Below are 16,648 nucleotides of genomic sequence, written 5' to 3'. Positions count from 1 at the left end.
GGAACTCTTTGCAACGAGCATTTCTGTGCTGCAACAAAGAAATGCACCCTGCAAAGAAAGCTACTGGTGGCGGGAATTCTTTTGCACCGGGGTTCTCTTTTGCAGCAGAAAACTCCACCGTGCAAAGAAGCTGCAATTTAGCGGGAACAATTTAGCAGTGCCGAAGCACACAAAAACAAAAATCACACCCTTTGGGTTGTGACACTTCCCTTTGGCTCTGCAGTCCCAGGACCACTGAGCAGCAAGTTGAGCAGCAGAGTGTTCTTTCTGGCAGACGGGGGAAGCAAGCTCCCTGCCACTTCCCCTTCTCCTTCTGATGGATGAGGCCAGGCTAGAATAGGCTAAAATAAAAATTTTTTCCTTCTTTTGTTGCAGGAATTTGGTAGCTCAAGTGAAATAGCAGATTTGCAAAAAATGGAAAATGAAAATGTTGAGCTGCCAGGTGAGGGGGGTGGTGAAGAAACAGGATCTTCACTTTCAAGATCGCTGTCACCAGACATGCAATCCATCATGAGTAGCTGTTCAAGACAGTCAAGCTTTTTATCAGGCTTTGTGGACAAATGTCAAAAGAAGATCAGGCAGAAGCAGATGAGACATTAGCCCGAGCTATATTTGCAAGTGGTACACCTCTTTCCAGAAGTGAAAATCAATACTGGAAGGAACATTACAAACTAATTCGCCCAATATATATGTTACCATCACATTATTGCTTATCACATTTTGTCTTAGACAGTATGACAAAATTCAAACAATGGTTATTCGAAGGATTGGTCAAGCAGAATCACTGACGCTGATGTCAGATGGATGGACTGATATACAAGGAAATCCTTTATTGAACATGTTAGCAACACCTAAACCAATATTTCTGAAAGCAATTGCTACCAAATCTTCTCATCATACAGGTGAATACATAGCCAAATTACTGAGTGAAGTGGTTGAAAGTGCAGGTCCCTCCAGGGTAGAAGCCTTTGTAACTGATAATGTGAGTAACATGAAAGCTGCATGGCAAATATTAAAGGCAAAGTATCCTCATTTAATAGTATTTGACTGTCTTGCTCATGGGTTGAATCTTCTGGCAAAGGACATAGTAAATGTGAATACTATGAAGACAATATTAGCAAACTGTAAGGCGATTGTGAAGATATTCAACAATCATCATGTTGCTAATCACTTTGAAGAAATTACAGAAAGAGAAGCTGGGAAAGGAAAGTGCACTTTTATAGCCAGGAGAAACTAGATGGGGCTTGGCTACAAAATGCTTACATAGTTCGCTGCACACAAAGAAGAGTTTGCACTGTGCTTCAACACAGTATCCCGGATTATTCCTGCGAACATTTGGAAGCAGATTCTTGACAACGATGTGTTCTGGGTTCAAGTTCAAGGAGCATTCAATTTGCTACTACCAGTTTCAGTGGCTATCAAGAAACTTGAAGGAGATGCACCAAGCCTTTAAAACATTCCAAAGATATTCAGACAACTGAATGAAAATATAATTGAGCTTTTGCCTTCATCTCTACCCAAAAACGTAGCTGTAGTAGTAGTAAAAGAAATGTATACTAAGAGAGCTGAGTTTTGCTGCCAGATGAACTGGATGCAAGCAAACCTTTTGGATCCTCAAAACAGAGGATATTTATCACAAGATGAATTATCTACTGCTCTCAATAGAATTATGGAAGTAGCTAAGAATGTCCCCCACGTCGACGAAATAGCTGTGATGACAGATGTTGCTGAGTACTGCGCAAAAGAAAAACTTTGGAGCAAAGACATCATTTGGCGGGCAGTAGAGAATGTATCTCCTCTCACATGGTAGAAGGGATACTGTAACACCTGACTGTTGTCCAGGATTGCTCTAAGGTTCCTAAGCATTTCACCAACAGCAGCTTCTGTGAAAGGAACTGGAAGGCTTTCAACTCAACTAAGACAAAAAAGAGGAATAGATTAACAAATGAATGCACCACTAAGCTTGTTTGTATTTCTCAAAATCTCTGCTTCTGGAGAATCGGTCCAAAACACAATTAGTGAAGAAGATGCAGTGTGATAAGTTTCCCTTGCCCATAGACTCATTGGTAAAACCATCCTTTAGTGAAAGCGAATGCAGTTCAAGTAGTTCTGAATCAGACTTGCCTCAATCTGATTCTGAAATGGAACTAATAAGTGGTGCAAGTGATTCTACAGATAGTGACAGTGAAACTGGAGGTGCCAAAATGACCTCTGTGGAAGAGAGTTAAACTCTGTTGAAGTAAGATGAGTAGACAACTACAGTATATCATGCACCATTCTTTGGGTGTGCTAAAATTAACGTGCCAACAGTTTTCACTGCCTTCATTTCTTCCCTTAACTTTAAACAAACAATGTAAGGGGAGTACATGCTATTGTGTATTGTCTTTACATTTTTACAAATATTCCAATAAAAATAATTTCTTTCCACATAAAGCTTTGAATTTGTTTGACTATAACGTTTAAACCACATTAAGTGTGCTGTATTTATTTATTTTTCCTAATCCAATATTCCAGTTCAAATACTTACAGCTATTGGGATGCAAAATTAAGGTTGAGGTACTTTTTTAGTTTTGTTTACTAAACACAAGTCAAATAAACATGCTAAATCAGATCACGCTCTATTTAGGGCATTGGAAAATTTTCCAGAAAATTTCCAATTCAGATTTTTCTAGAAAACCCACATCTCTGGTACACAGGTGGTCAGTCTGAGTAGCAGATGGCATCAAGTTGAATTCAGTGCAGTAAAGAAACTTCAAATGACAGAATAGAGAAGAATTATATGCACAGGGAAAATGTGTGGAGAAAGCAGGTAGGAGATTCACAGACTGTGAATATCAGGAAAATTGAAAGTGATTGCAGCATTTGAGAATATTAGAGCAGGCAGTTTTTACGCACTTTCATGTGCTGACCTTGGCAAAATAGGTTATATTTTAGATTAGCACTAAAATAGCTAAAATGTGCAGAGAAAATGTTAAAATGTGTTTTGTAGTGCTAATCTAAAATCTGTATTACTATAACTGTTGATGCTGACAATGTCCATGTATCTTCAGACTCCTCACAGCAGCAGAATTGTTTTCCTCATGCCAACTGTTGAACTTTTGGGAGAAACTGACTGATGATAAATCTTCTGGGTTACTGAACTACGTATTGTTCATATAAATGTACTTAAAACCACTTTCTATGACCATTTTAAAGTTCTAATACTGTAAACTATAAACCGACAATAAAAATGTTTATGTAAACTAAGATTTTTAGGAGCTATTATTTGCTTGTAATATGAGATGTCATGAATAATGGCAAAATAATAAAAAGCTCTTCAGGTAAAGAAATGGAACAGCTTAGTTTCATGATCCAGTAGTCTAATACTTGGGCAATGTGAATGGACACGTGTATAAATGGAGGGCAGTGTTGTTGTAGAGTTGGAGTGTTGCTGTAGCTGTGGTGACCCAGGAATTTTTGGGAGACAAAGCTTTTTTTTATGGTACCTTTTATTGGACCAACTGCATAGTGGGGAGAACTTTTGGACAAGTTTTAAGACATCAAATGCCCTTCCTCAGGGAAAGGAGATGTGGGCCGAACAAAATACCAAAGAAGTGACTCCATGCAGGAAAAAAAAAACCCCAAGGAGAGTGCTGGAAAGAATACTGTTATGTTAGATAGTAAGGAGCATGTTGGGATACTCGTATATTAGATAGTTTATAGGAACCTGGTTTGAAACTATTTTGAAGCAAGGAAAAGGGATGTTGTTTTGACCAGCACCTTTTGAGATATGTGTCCCTTTATTAAAAGGTCCTATCTGTCATTCATTGCAAATAGAGAGTTTGCTTTTTGTTGTACTGTATTTTCTAAAGCAGGAGAATGCAAAGCCTTGTTGGAATAACAAGCCATTAAGGAATCTGTATTTACTTAAAGTGTAATTTGTCTGTGCTCTAGTAGAGGGGAGGGTAATTTCCGTATGATAGAAAGTACTGGCTGGCTGTGAGTGTAAAGCAAATGAAGATTGTTGGGATTTTTTTCCTATTCTGGGGCACTGTTCTAATTAAATTTTCATGACAAAAGGCATTTAAAGGAGTCCACGTGACCATAGTTCATGCACGTATGAACAACTGAAATATATTGGAGTTGACACAAGAGTTCTGTGGTTACTTACAGTTTGTGAAGATTAATTTTAAATGTCTTTCTTTTCTCCTAGGAAGATCTAAATTTTTTAAAATTCTAAATTTACAGTTTAAAAACAAATCTCTGAATTGAACTCAGCACAAAAGTTAAAATATACCCAACCAAACTTGAGGGGAAAAAAATTGGTGGAAACACTGAGACACATAGCTTAATAGATCAGCTTTATTGTTAGAGGCTTTACTGATGACAGCATCACATGACCTGCACACTCTTACCCTAGTTCCTAGTGGGTTGTTTTGTTTTTTAGGGTTTTTTTTTATAGCTATTAATTGAAAATCTTTTAAAGAAAAGCTGTTTGTTTAAAATAAAAGGGAGCTTTCTTTTTCATTAAAAGAAGTTAATGCATATAATTACTTTCTAGTATCTGTGCCATAGAATTATTTGTTTGTGTTCAGTTTAAGAAGTTGATAACATTGGTCATACTAGGATCCTCAGATTGGGTATCTTGCACATCTTAATTTCTGTCTTGAACAACCAAGGGCTTGATGCAACTGCGCTGTTCAGTTACCACTTGTTTTCTGAAATGGAAATGTTATACTCAGCACCCTTTAAAAACACTGGTCCCAGTAAAGCACATGCTTTTTATATCATGCGTCCCCTTAAAGCTAAAAGGGCTGCTTGCATAAAATGATGCTACTCCTGTGAGTAAAGGTTTGCATGATTTGGACCCTTTAATTGTAACATCTTCCCACGTATATTTACAGGCAGTGCAGGTGGCAGCCACTATAGTTAATGATGTCCAAGATATCTCATTATAAAACTCATTTGTGCTGAAATTTTCTATTCTGCGCATCTGTCCCTGGGTGACTTATTTCTTCTGAGAACAAGATGAAGAGGAAAGTGTTGTTTTGTCCATGGTAATGAATTTTGTTGAAAGCTGTAGTTCATCTATAATTGAGAGCAGGGACTTGAAGTTGATAGGATAGTTGCCCTTGTGCCAGATGTGCTTTCTGTTGTTCCTGTAAAAGAAAGAAATAAGAACATACTAGGGTCCAGTAGCATTTTTTTTTAATCTCCTCATTCAATATGTAATCAAAGTTTAGTTTACCAGACAGCATTCAGATAGTTTAATACAAAGCTATTACTAATTTCCTCCTGGAAATGTACCATAGAATCCAAGCTTTACATAAGCATTGTTGAATTCATCCTCACACCCTTATGAGAAATAGATGGTGTTTATCATCCCTGCCTTACAGCAAGAAAACCAAGGCATGGGTTAAAGCCTAAACTGTTCAGTGTCCAGTAATTTTTATACCCAACTTGAATCCTGATTTTCTTGAGTGCTTACCATTTTTATACTGCCTAGTATGCTCAGAGAACAACCCTCATGGATTTCAGTTGCACTCAGAGCTCTCATTTGGCCCCAGGAGTCAAATTGGGCACTTGAGTGAAGCGTACACAACAGGTGGCCAGCTGTGAATATTTTGGTTGTGTGCGCTGGCCAGAATCACGGGGGAGTTCTGCAAGGGAGGCAGGAACAGAATCTAACATTCAGTTGCTTTCACCATGAAACCATCTTCCTGAAGTTCTCTGCCTCTTCGTTCTACACTTAACTTTTGTAACAAATAAAGCATGGATCCCACAAAGGGCCTCCTTTCATAAACAGCCCTGATGCAGACTTGAAACATGCTCCATCTGTACACTGAAGGGCAGAGATTAAGTAGGAAAAAATACTGAGCAATAATGTAATTTAAGACTGTAATGATGCATAAACACAAGGGATTGCACAGGCCTCCTTGTCTGTCATTCTCTAACTTCTATGTACTTGACTTCCAAGCTTGAATTTTTAACATAGGCTTTTTAGATGATAATATGAAATATTAAGATTCCTTTAATGAGGTAAGAGTCTTTTAAAATGTAAGGTATAAGAAAAAAAATTATTGCTGGATGATCCTTATGTTTTTTACATGAGCAAGAGAATCTTCTGTCTGTAAACAGCAAACTTTAAAGCATATCCTTTTTTGTGTGATTTTGTTCCTCAGAGGGATTTTGACTGACTTGGTCAATTTTTCCTTCTTCCTTTAAAAGATATGTAATCTTTTTTTGGTCTCTTAAATGCATTTAAAACAAAAGTATCAAGAATTATGGGAAAATCTTCAACGGATCAGTAGATTTTGCCAATATATTTAACAGTTGTGCAGTAATTTTAAGTTCCTGTTACTGGAAAAACCATGATTTACTGACATGTGGGAGTGTTTGCTTATAAATTTTTAGATGTTTTGGGTACAAAAGGCTTGCTCTTCTTGGAGACTTTCTCCAAATTTAAAATAATAATAGAATAGGAGAATGTTTTAAAAGTCTCTAGAGTACCTCTGGGCAAATAATAAGTTTACAATGCATTTTATAATTTTTAGTCAAATAAGCATATAGTAACGCTTTCTATTGAACCCTGGTGTGAAAAAGTTATACTGTTAGTAAGTGACTCCAGAGATTTAATTAACCATAGCATGTATTCTTTCTGAAGCGACCCAAGGGGGTTTTCTTGATGCATAGTTTGACAAAAATATGCTGTGTATAATCAAAATCACTGATATAAAGGCTGATCTGGGGGAAAAGCTTTGTATATTTTTATAAAGTCCCCTTCCACTGCTCCGACTTCATAAATTTCACATGAGCTCTGTATCTCTTCCCTGAATGTGCTTGTCATAATGTATTATACATGTTATTGTGGATGGAATTTAGAAGAGTGCACTTGATTTTCCCTGCCCCCCCCCCTGTAATGTTGAAGCCAAGCTAGATAAATTAAATAGATGGTGGGAGGAAAATATATTTCTTTTTAAAGGAATATTTGTTTTGCTCTTTTTTTTAAAGTAAAGTAAATGTTTCAACAGGGACTTGAGTTTGAAAAGTCCATAGGCTTTCCTTGAGCAATCCCTTAAGCATCTAAGCCACTTCTGAAAATGTGACTTTTTAAAAATTTTACCCTAGCCAAGGTTAAAGCTCCTAATGTCAACTCAACAATGCAGCCCTGAATGCAAGCTTTCATTTCTTTTGTGGCAGCACAAACAATGGCTTATTGTTTGTTTGTTTGTTTGTTTTGTTTCATTTTGTGCCTACCTTCCTTTATTGGCCTTAGTTTTTTGTACAGTGTAACTGAACTATCATGCAATACATAGCTCAAGGAGCCTAGCATATTGTGAGGTTTCTCTCACTGTCTGCTCGACACAATAACTTTAGTGTTGCCAGGGCCTACACATAGGCAGTTGATGGCGTTTCAGTAGAATTGCAGTGGTGTATGGCGTCTACTGAAATATGTGGGATAAGCAAATGCAAAAATTCTTTTAAACTGCCAGACTTCTGAAAATACCATGTTCTGGCCCTATTGATAAATACCACAAATAGCAGAACAGGCATGTAGGACTCAGTTCAAGCTGGAAGGCTACATGCTTCTCATTCATTGGTTCTAGCAACAGATTGTATTTTAGTTTTTGAAAGAGCATTTCCACAAGTTGCATGCCTAATCTCCCCACCCTGATTATATGTTGTAAGCAAACTGATCTGAACCTCTTTGTTTTGTCTGTTGTCTACTGCTGTCTCCAGTGCAAAAAATTCTGCAATAAAACTTCAGTACCCAGAAAGTAGATCATAGGCCTGCTTTTAATTATGAACCATGAATGCATATGGAAGTACCTTGTTTATGCCACCAATCTTTGAAGGGGAAGGAGAGAGAGATAAATATACTAGAATTATTACAATCTTTGCAAATAATTACAATCTTTCATGCTATCAAAAGGAACCTTTTTTGAGATGCCAGGTAAAATGCTAAACTTTCTCATATCTGACTGGAATCTTGAAGTGAATTAAAATAAAAACTTGGATTCTTTTAATTTATATAAGAAGATACTGGAGAAGCTATTTATATAAATACTAAATTATTAAAAATTGTTTTTGTTACATAGAAAGGAATTTGCTTTAGTAGCACTGATAGAATCTCTTAATGGAAAAGCAGAGTGAAGCAAGGATGTGTTCTTGCCCCCACACTGTCTGAAATCTTCTTCTTGGTACTCCTGAATTGCATGTTTAAAGACATGGAAGGTGGAATGTACCTCCACACAAGATCAGACAGGAAACTCTTCAACTTGTCACAACTTAAGGCAAAGACTAAAGTTAGAAAGGTGCCCATCAGGGAGCTTCTATTTGCTGATGATGCTGCCCTTATAGCCCACGATAAAGACCTACTACAAGAACTCATGGATCTCCTCTCAAGAGCTTGGCAGGCATTTGCTCTCCCTATCAGCTTAAAGAAAACAGGAAGTTGCACAAAATCCATCGGTCATCCTTAATGAGAACCAGCTAGCAGTAGTCCAAAAGTTCAGCTACCGAGTTTCTCCAGTGACCACCAGCCTCTCACAGGATGAAGACCTTAATGTTCACATCAGAAAGGCTGCCACCACCTTCAGCAGACTAATTAAAAGAGCATGGAAGAACTTAAAGCTTACCATAAAAGACCAAAATGCTAGCGTACAAGGCTTGCATACTCGGCACTCTCATGTATGTTGGGGAAACATGGACAGCTTATGTACATGAAGAAAAATGGTTAAACAGCTTCTACCTGCATTGTTTACACCACCTACTCAACATTAAATGGCAAGATGAAGTTAACAATGCAGAGGTTTTTCAAGGGGCAAATTTACCAAGTGTGACAGCCCTAGTCAAACACAGATGACTGCGCTGGGTAGGCCATCTGAGCAGATTGGAAGATGGACATGTACTCAAGGACATGCTATATGGGGAACTATTGGAGGGAACAGGAACAACAGGACACATGCTTTGCAACAGACATATGCATGTGAGATATGGAGGCATTTAGAATTGATCCTGACCAATGGGAAACCTTGGCAAGTGATCATAGCAAGTGGTGTCACTCCACCAGGGCATCAAAGTCCACAATAGAAATTGGCTCCAGCAGCCCCCGAGCCACCCAACCATGACACACATTTGTAACCATTGCCACAGATCATGCAAGTCACATGAGATACTGCAAGCCATCTACATCATAGACTGCAATACCCACCATCTTGTGTAGATGAAAGGATGCCAAAGAGCGTGCAGCATCATGATATATTTGGTCATGGAGTCAGTAGTGTAACTAGGAGTGAGTGAACAGGACATCAGGGTAACAATCTAGAGAGGGCAGGAGAATGGTGGCCTCTGGGGAGGCTGTGCCTCATCATCTTATACATGGGCAGGTAAGGCTTTCCAGCATGTGGCATCCTCATCCCTATTCTCTCTGGAACTTGGTTCCCCCTTCACCCACAGTCGAGTACATAGTCTTCACGATGTTCAGTGACTTGAGTCTGTGATATGACCACTTAAACCTCTGGGATGAGGACCATAGGTGATGGTTCTGCCTCTTGGGCATACTGGAACTTCCTGTGGCAAAGGTAAAATTAGTCTGAAGAAAACAAAGCTTATTTTGCAACAACTCAGACTATTAGGCTAAGTACAGACTGTCCAAAAGCCTGAGGCTGAATTGGTTCAGTCTTTGCACTTTAGCACTTTGCAGAGATTGAACTGATAAGCAAATGAAAACACATTCACTTTTGATTCACGAAATGCAGCCACATACCTGCAGTGGCTCAAGCCTGAAGTTGGGAGGCACTATAGCACACCTGCCAGCCACTGCCAAAGGAGAGGGAAGAAAGAGCCCTGCTGGAGCGAAGGGGGCATGGCCAGGACCTAGCGCATGCTTTGCCTGGATGCGGGGGAGGGGAAGGTAGTGGCATTGAATTCATAAAAGCTTGAACAAGAATAGTTCTTTCTCTGAAAAACTATAAACTGGAGAGCTATAAATGCAACCTGGGCTGTGTGTTCGCTTACTCTTCCTGCTGCCCCTGAATCTCTGGGATTCACATTCCACAATCATACCAGTAGGACTCTCAGGGTTGGTCCTCACTTCCTCTTCCTGCTTCCAGGTGCCTTTGGGATTTGTAGTCGCAGCCAGCACTAAGTTTGGGCAGGACAGCTCTGTACTCAGGGGAAAGTGAGTTTAACCCCCCTCCCTGGCCCCAGACCCCAGCCAGGGTTTGCCTGGGGGGAGCCAGTAAGCTGGCCAGTGAGCCAGCCCTCACTGCCCCAGCTAGGGAGCAGAGGGGTGGGGCCAGCCCTGCTCTCTGGAGCAGACAGCCCAGTCCAGCCCAGGGCAGGAAAGCATTCTGGGATGCTGGGAGACTCTGATTTAACTTGAACCAGGAAGGGGTCTGGGACAGAAGTTCCAAAAAACAGTTTGAACTAAATCAGTTAACTCTGATACTACATTCAGCTAGGTTTATCTTAACCAGTTTCAGCCATTTTGAAACTGGTTTACGTGCACTGAACTTCTGTCCTCTTACAGGTTTTTAATCGGTTTCTAATCACTTAACTAGTTTATGTGTAATTTCTGTTCCTAGCCCTATGGATTTCCACAGGAACTAAAGCAGGGGTAGCCAACCTGTGGCACAGGTAGCTTCTGTGAGTAACTGATCAGACAGGAGACAGGCAGCACAGCGGCAGATAAAGCAGGGAGCAGAAAGCAGAGCATCAGATCAAGGAGGGAGCACAGGGTATTAAGCGGAAAGCAAAGCAGCGGATTGCATAGGTAAGGGAATTGGAGTGGCACTCGGGAAGGATGCAGGGCTAGTTTGTCATGTCTACCAAAAAGGTAGGCCCCTACTGAACTAAAATGCCATCACAACTTCACCATCTTCCTTCAAGTACAGGGCTAATTTCAACCTGATCTTCCCTGATAAAAATACTTAGCATGTACAAATAAATAAAAAAAACCTGACCAGAATAATGTGCTACTTGACACAGTTTTTCCAGGTAGTGGGAGTTGAGAAAATAAATGACTAGTTTCCTTGTATTACTTAATGCACTATTAAAAGGTTCCTAAGTAATGCATTGGAGAAGTGCACAAAGCAGTATAAAATTATAATGTTTGGTGTCCCCTCACACTGAATGTGTAAAGATGCTTAGTGTCTGTTGAATGCTAAAATGTACCCTAAATTACATAGGATGTGACAGACAGCAAAGGCCATAATATGATTAAATTCAGTATGCTGAGCATATCATGAATTGTTCCAGAAGCTGATTTTCTGCAGAATGATCTTTGCCTTTCCTCAAATCACCATTAGCAGCATGCTCAGGACATTTAGACCAGCTAAAATGCCCTTCATGAACAGTGATGGGTGAAAAATCATGAGTATACTTAGAACTAATTGCTAAAGAGGTTTTTTTTTTAATTGTAATAGTGATGAATAATAAAGGGCCACACTGAATGGCAGTAACTGAAAACAAGACAATGGGCAAATTATCCTGACAAACTTAGGCACATTATTTTTTTAAATTGGTGAACTGTGAGTAGTTGCAAATTTTTTTTAGGGTACATAAAACTTTCTTGGGATGGAGGAAAGGAATGGAGAGGGAGAATGTGTAAAATACTTTTTGCTCGCATACTGTTTTATCAAGTAGACATTTAGTTGAAAATACTACTACGTATTTGTCACAAATAAGCACTGCCTACAGGAGTATATCTAGTAACAAGTGTACAGATTAAAAAATAACTAAAGCTTAATGAGAGAGAGAATTACTATACTTAACAAACATTGTATTTCCTCCTGGTGTTGATTACAATAACAACACAAAGTATTAATTTGTGGCAAATCTAATTGGTCAAAATTAAATTAAGGTATGACTTTCGACTCAAGTAATGCGTACGTAACGTTTATACCAGTTGGAATGATTTTAGTTCTTGTAGCTAAGCCAACAGACTCGAGTGTTAAGGTAGTGTGTGCTTTCGGAAGCCTAACTGACCATGTGTGTATTTGAAGTTTAAATCATGACTGTAATATTTACTATAGTTGCAAAACAAACATTGTCTTGGTGTTAGTCTCAGATTATGCTGTGCTGAATACTTTACACATACCAATGAAGAGAGTCTCTGCACTCTAGAGTTTACCATATAAATGTACTTATTTGTCACTTAAAATTGGCACCTAAGCAATTGTGTCAAAGCTAAGGTGGTTGCATTGTCCTTTGCATAGTATAAATGCACAGCAAATTTGCTTTTCCTATTTTGTGTATTGCAGTATCTTGTAAATCAGAGATGAGGTTATAGGCTGATTCAGCGAGGCATTTTTCCCCATAAAATTCTTCCTAAAGCTGATATCCAGCAAATTTGTGAAAATGGCAGCCTCATTCATTTTAAACTTCTTCTTTTCTTTCCTTTGAGCCCTTACATCATTGTGCTGTGCCTTATGATTATGATTTGATCACATTATAATAAAACCATACAGTTCTTGGTGTAAGTGGTCTCAGTTGCTCTGTTTTAGCTCCCACTAACTGCAGAGTAAGGGTGTCAAACTTGCCGTTCCTTCTGGACAGAATCAAGACAGTGGGGTGAGTGACCTTGGCTGCAGTGGGAGTTAATGAAGCTGTTTCTCACTCCCTGCCACCAGTGCATGACCCGTGTGACTCAATACCTGGGATTTCAGTGGTGGGCTCTGCTTCCAAAATTCCCAGCCCCTCTGGGAGTCCCATAGGGCAGAAAACAAGAATCTGTGGGCCATATGTTTAACACCCTCGCTGTTGCAGAGTAGTGGGCATAAGGATAGTTACAGTGGAGCAACTAATTGGTGGTAAAATCATGGGGAAATTGTTTGCATGTCCACACCCTTAAATGCTTCTCCAGAGCAGTATATTTGTCCTATAACAGCAAGGTAAAATCTGCTTGGGAAAGAAGGAAAAAAGTGTCAGGAAAAAGAACAGTAATGCTTAGTGGTTAAACATACCAGAAATGTGCTATAATCCCTGACAAGGATTGAAGATGGATTGGAGATTAATGCTATTATCAATGCATTTTATTTTCTAATGTATTGCATCATGACAGTAGGTGTATTACAACCATTTTGAGCACTTACTGTCTGAATTAGCTGCTATTCCTTTTTTCATTGTCAAAGACAGTAGTGTAATTTAAGGTGGAGGGTGGTGGAGAGGGCATCACTGTAATAGTAACAGCCAGAGCAGGAAAACCTTACGGTAGCAGTAACAGCCAGAAAGAAGCTTTTTTGAGTCCCTGAAGCAGGCGTGACTTCTTCCCTGCTCCTCCTGGCACCCTCTGCCCTCCCAGGGCACAAATCCTGCTAGTTACATTACAGTAAAAGAGAAGGAAAATAAAGCACCATTTTGTTTTTTTTTTCCCCACGTCTGTCAGTGGCCATTAATTGTTTCAGAAAGTCTTCTGTTGAGGATCTACACCATATTGGCCGAGTGTCAAACAGTCTTTGGTTACTGTATTTAAAAAGTCAAAAAAGCTAATGGATAAACCAATCTGACCACTATGTTGCCTCACTAAATATAATGTAGTGAAACGAAAGTGTTCCAATTTATTTGCCAAGAAAAACTTCAAACTTTCTCTGAATAAAAATGCTGGCACTGGGTAAAAAGTGCATTTTAGATTTAATTGTATGCTGGTATGATGCCATGATAACACTGCAAAATTTGTAAACAAACTTGCATATTCAGAATCCCTTTGACAATACTGAAAACGTACAAAAATAACTTATTTTCAGTTTGAATGTTTACATGTTAACAAATTGCAGTTCCATTTGTGGTAGAAGAATAAGGGTACTATCTTTATTACAGTGGCCATGTTATTTTATAAAGTGCCTTTGATATTTGCCCTTATTTCTCAACATCTTCTGTTAGTTGTCTAGTGTTAGTTGTATTGTACTATTTCTCTGTGTGAGGTTTTTCTTAATCTTCTTTACTAAGCTGTAAGATGAAACTTTTAGAGAAAAATGCTTTCAAGTGTTTATAGTAGTCCAAAAATAATAGAGCAATACCATCTTAAGGAATTTTAATTTTCTCAATATTGCATGAGCTTTGTTTATAGTTATCCAGTTTTAGTTATAATTCAAAGTATTTGTATAATGTACAATGAGTGGCACTGCATTTCAGCAATTAAATGCTTTGAAAAAGCCAACTATTTACTAAAAGTGCTTTTTATTTTTCAGAAACGAGCTAAGGGGCAGGTGCTATTTGACAGGGTGTGTGAACATCTCAATTTATTGGAAAAGGACTATTTTGGCCTGCTGTTTTATGAGAACTCAGATCAGAAGGTAAGCACTGACATCTGTTTATATTGCTAGGTACTTCACTAGATTCCTTATTTTTTAGGACTATAAATTGTACTCAAAATCTTGATTAAGAAGCCTAGCTTTTAAAACAGATTAATTTGTTTTAATCTGTTGCAATTTTGCTGTAAGTTCTGTTCTGATTAAACTGATGCATGAAGTGAAATGTCAGATGATATGTTCTGTTGTTATTGTTAGGATTGAGGGAAGCATTCATTAAAAATATGAATCTTTATAAAAGCCTTTTATTAAAACCATTTATAAAAATCTTTATATTTAGAGTAAAATATAACATAAGCATGTCATCTTTGCCTGTGAGGTAAATTTCACTGACATTTTTGGCCATCATTAATCTCTTTATAAATCTTCAAAAATTTGACATATCTTCAATAAGTTAGGATCTTCTTTTTTCCCTTTTTGTGCCTTACATTCTTCTTTCATCTTGCAACTAAATCAGAGCTTTATTTTCATGTTTCAGTTGCTTTGATACCTATCCTCTCATCCCTTTCATAATACATTGTTGGAAAAGAGGAACAGGAAGAGGAATCTTAGATCTAATCCTCCAGTTTGGATTAATAATGCCTTTTGCTCCTTTGAAATCTCACATTCAAGGGAATCGTCACCATTTGAAAGTATGAGACTACAGCTAGTTAAATGGTGGAAGCTATTTTACAACTTATATGTATAGATTTTTAAAAGACTTGCTTAAAATCAGAAAGTTTTTTTTCTAAATCATTTATGATCTTCCCCTGGCCTTTTTCAATGTTACCTGGTACTAGTTTATAGGACTGGATGGGTGGACAAGGAAAATGGAGCACTGGCTTCTTAATAGCCTGCCCAACAGCAAGCTGTCAGGGAGTCGGGAAGGGTTGAGCCTTCTCAGAGCCCCAGGAGGGTTGCCACTGGGGTGAATAGCCTCTAGTCACTCGCCAGTTGGCCTGGAGGAGAGCAGGTAGCTTCAGGATGATTGTTAGGTTGGTAGAGTAGTCCCCTGGCATGCCTCTGGTTGCACCAGCAGGGGAGGGGTGCCAGGAGACAGCTGCTTGGTGGCTACAACCGGTACAGGAGGGACAGGACAGGGGAAAGGAGACAGCTGCGCAGGGGCTGCAAGGAGCTCAGGAATCCTTGCTGCAGCCACAGAATGCCACCACCTCCCTCTGCACTGCTCTGGGCCAGCCCCTGGCCAGGAACAGGAGCTGTAGTGGGAACAGAGAGGGTTGCCACAAGGGGTGAATGCCCGCCTCCCCTTCCCCTCCCCCCGAGTCAGCTGATTGGTAGGATGGGGTGGGGCAGTATTCTCTTGGGGATGAAACCTCCTGTGGCGGTGCTGTGACAGCCTGCTCTTTTCCCCGGCAGGGGAGGGGACAGATTGCTAATTAATAGCCTCCCCTAAGGGTTGGGATGGCCCAGGGAGCAGCCCTCTAGTGCAGAGGGCTGTGTTGAGATTTTTAAGACTTGGCATAATAGTCAAAACTGGGCCACAGCCAAGTGTGATGCTGCTTAGTAGTGTAGCAAAATTGCTGCTGATTTCAGTAGTGCATCTGAATAAAGACTACTGGCTGGGCCCCATACTGGGGAAACAAAATCGTTTGATTTTGAATGTTTGCCTGAACTGGAGGAGGAGGAAAAGAGGAGCTTTTTCATTTTTCTGTTTTCTGTTGTTTAATAAAATACAGAAAAATCAGTTGAGGGAATGTCCTTCCGTTTGTGTTTCTGTTAATTTGAATGTTTATTAAGTCGTGTGGAAGAGTTGTTTAAAAATATTGAGTCATGTTAACTGACACACTAGAATGTGAGTTTTTTCATTCTTTGACATTAAGCTGTTGATAATCTCTCTGAAAGCACAGTGAAAATTTGTAGATGAAGCTTGTAAAATATATATACATAGAGATATATAGAAATCTGTATCTTTATAGATCTCTTTCTCTATAGATAGATAGATAGATAGATAGATATCTTGAGTTTGTTCTACTCCCACCAGTTTGTGTTCAAAACTACAAGAAGAAAATCCCAAATCATTGCAAAACCAAGCTGGATTAAGTGTATGTAGATTGTTTTGCAAATTCTAATAAAAGCAATGACAGTCTTGGATCCCCACTATTCTAGAAAGGATTACAAGTGAGAACCACTTCAGTACATGCAGTACCATTTGTGAATATCTGTTGACATAAATTTTCTAGCAATCAGATATCATCTGTTAAAAGCTTCTGAAACTTTTAATTAAAAAATAGTTGAGTAGTTTCCAGAGTATGCGTGTCATTTGCATTACAAACCAGCAAGTATAGAATATTTGCCATTCTTTGGTGGTTACTGCACAGTGTTGCCTCTTGGCTAGAACAGGAGAGTACAGTGACCAC

The 16,648-nt window shown here is 39.0% G+C and overlaps 1 protein-coding gene across 35 annotated transcripts in view; it reads left to right on the top strand.

Annotated features, from left to right (window-relative positions):
* EPB41L2 (erythrocyte membrane protein band 4.1 like 2) overlaps positions 1-16,648 on the top strand; it is a 230,308-nt gene that overhangs the window by 133,095 nt on the left and 80,565 nt on the right. For all 35 annotated transcript variants that reach the window (XR_003095729.1, XR_003095733.1, XR_003095751.1 and 32 more), the window contains one exon: positions 14,172-14,276. Coding sequence is in view for 11 of the 35 variants with exons in the window: in XM_006030781.2 (XP_006030843.1) it covers positions 14,172-14,276 (105 nt within the window). In the remaining 24 variants the exon portion in view is untranslated. The remainder of the gene's footprint in view (positions 1-14,171; positions 14,277-16,648) is intronic.

The sequence above is a fragment of the Alligator sinensis genome, unplaced genomic scaffold (assembly GCF_000455745.1).
Source record: "Alligator sinensis unplaced genomic scaffold, ASM45574v1 scaffold824_1, whole genome shotgun sequence".
In the NCBI taxonomy this organism is placed as follows: domain Eukaryota; kingdom Metazoa; phylum Chordata; order Crocodylia; family Alligatoridae; genus Alligator; species Alligator sinensis.
This window is presented reverse-complemented; position numbering and strand designations above follow the sequence as displayed.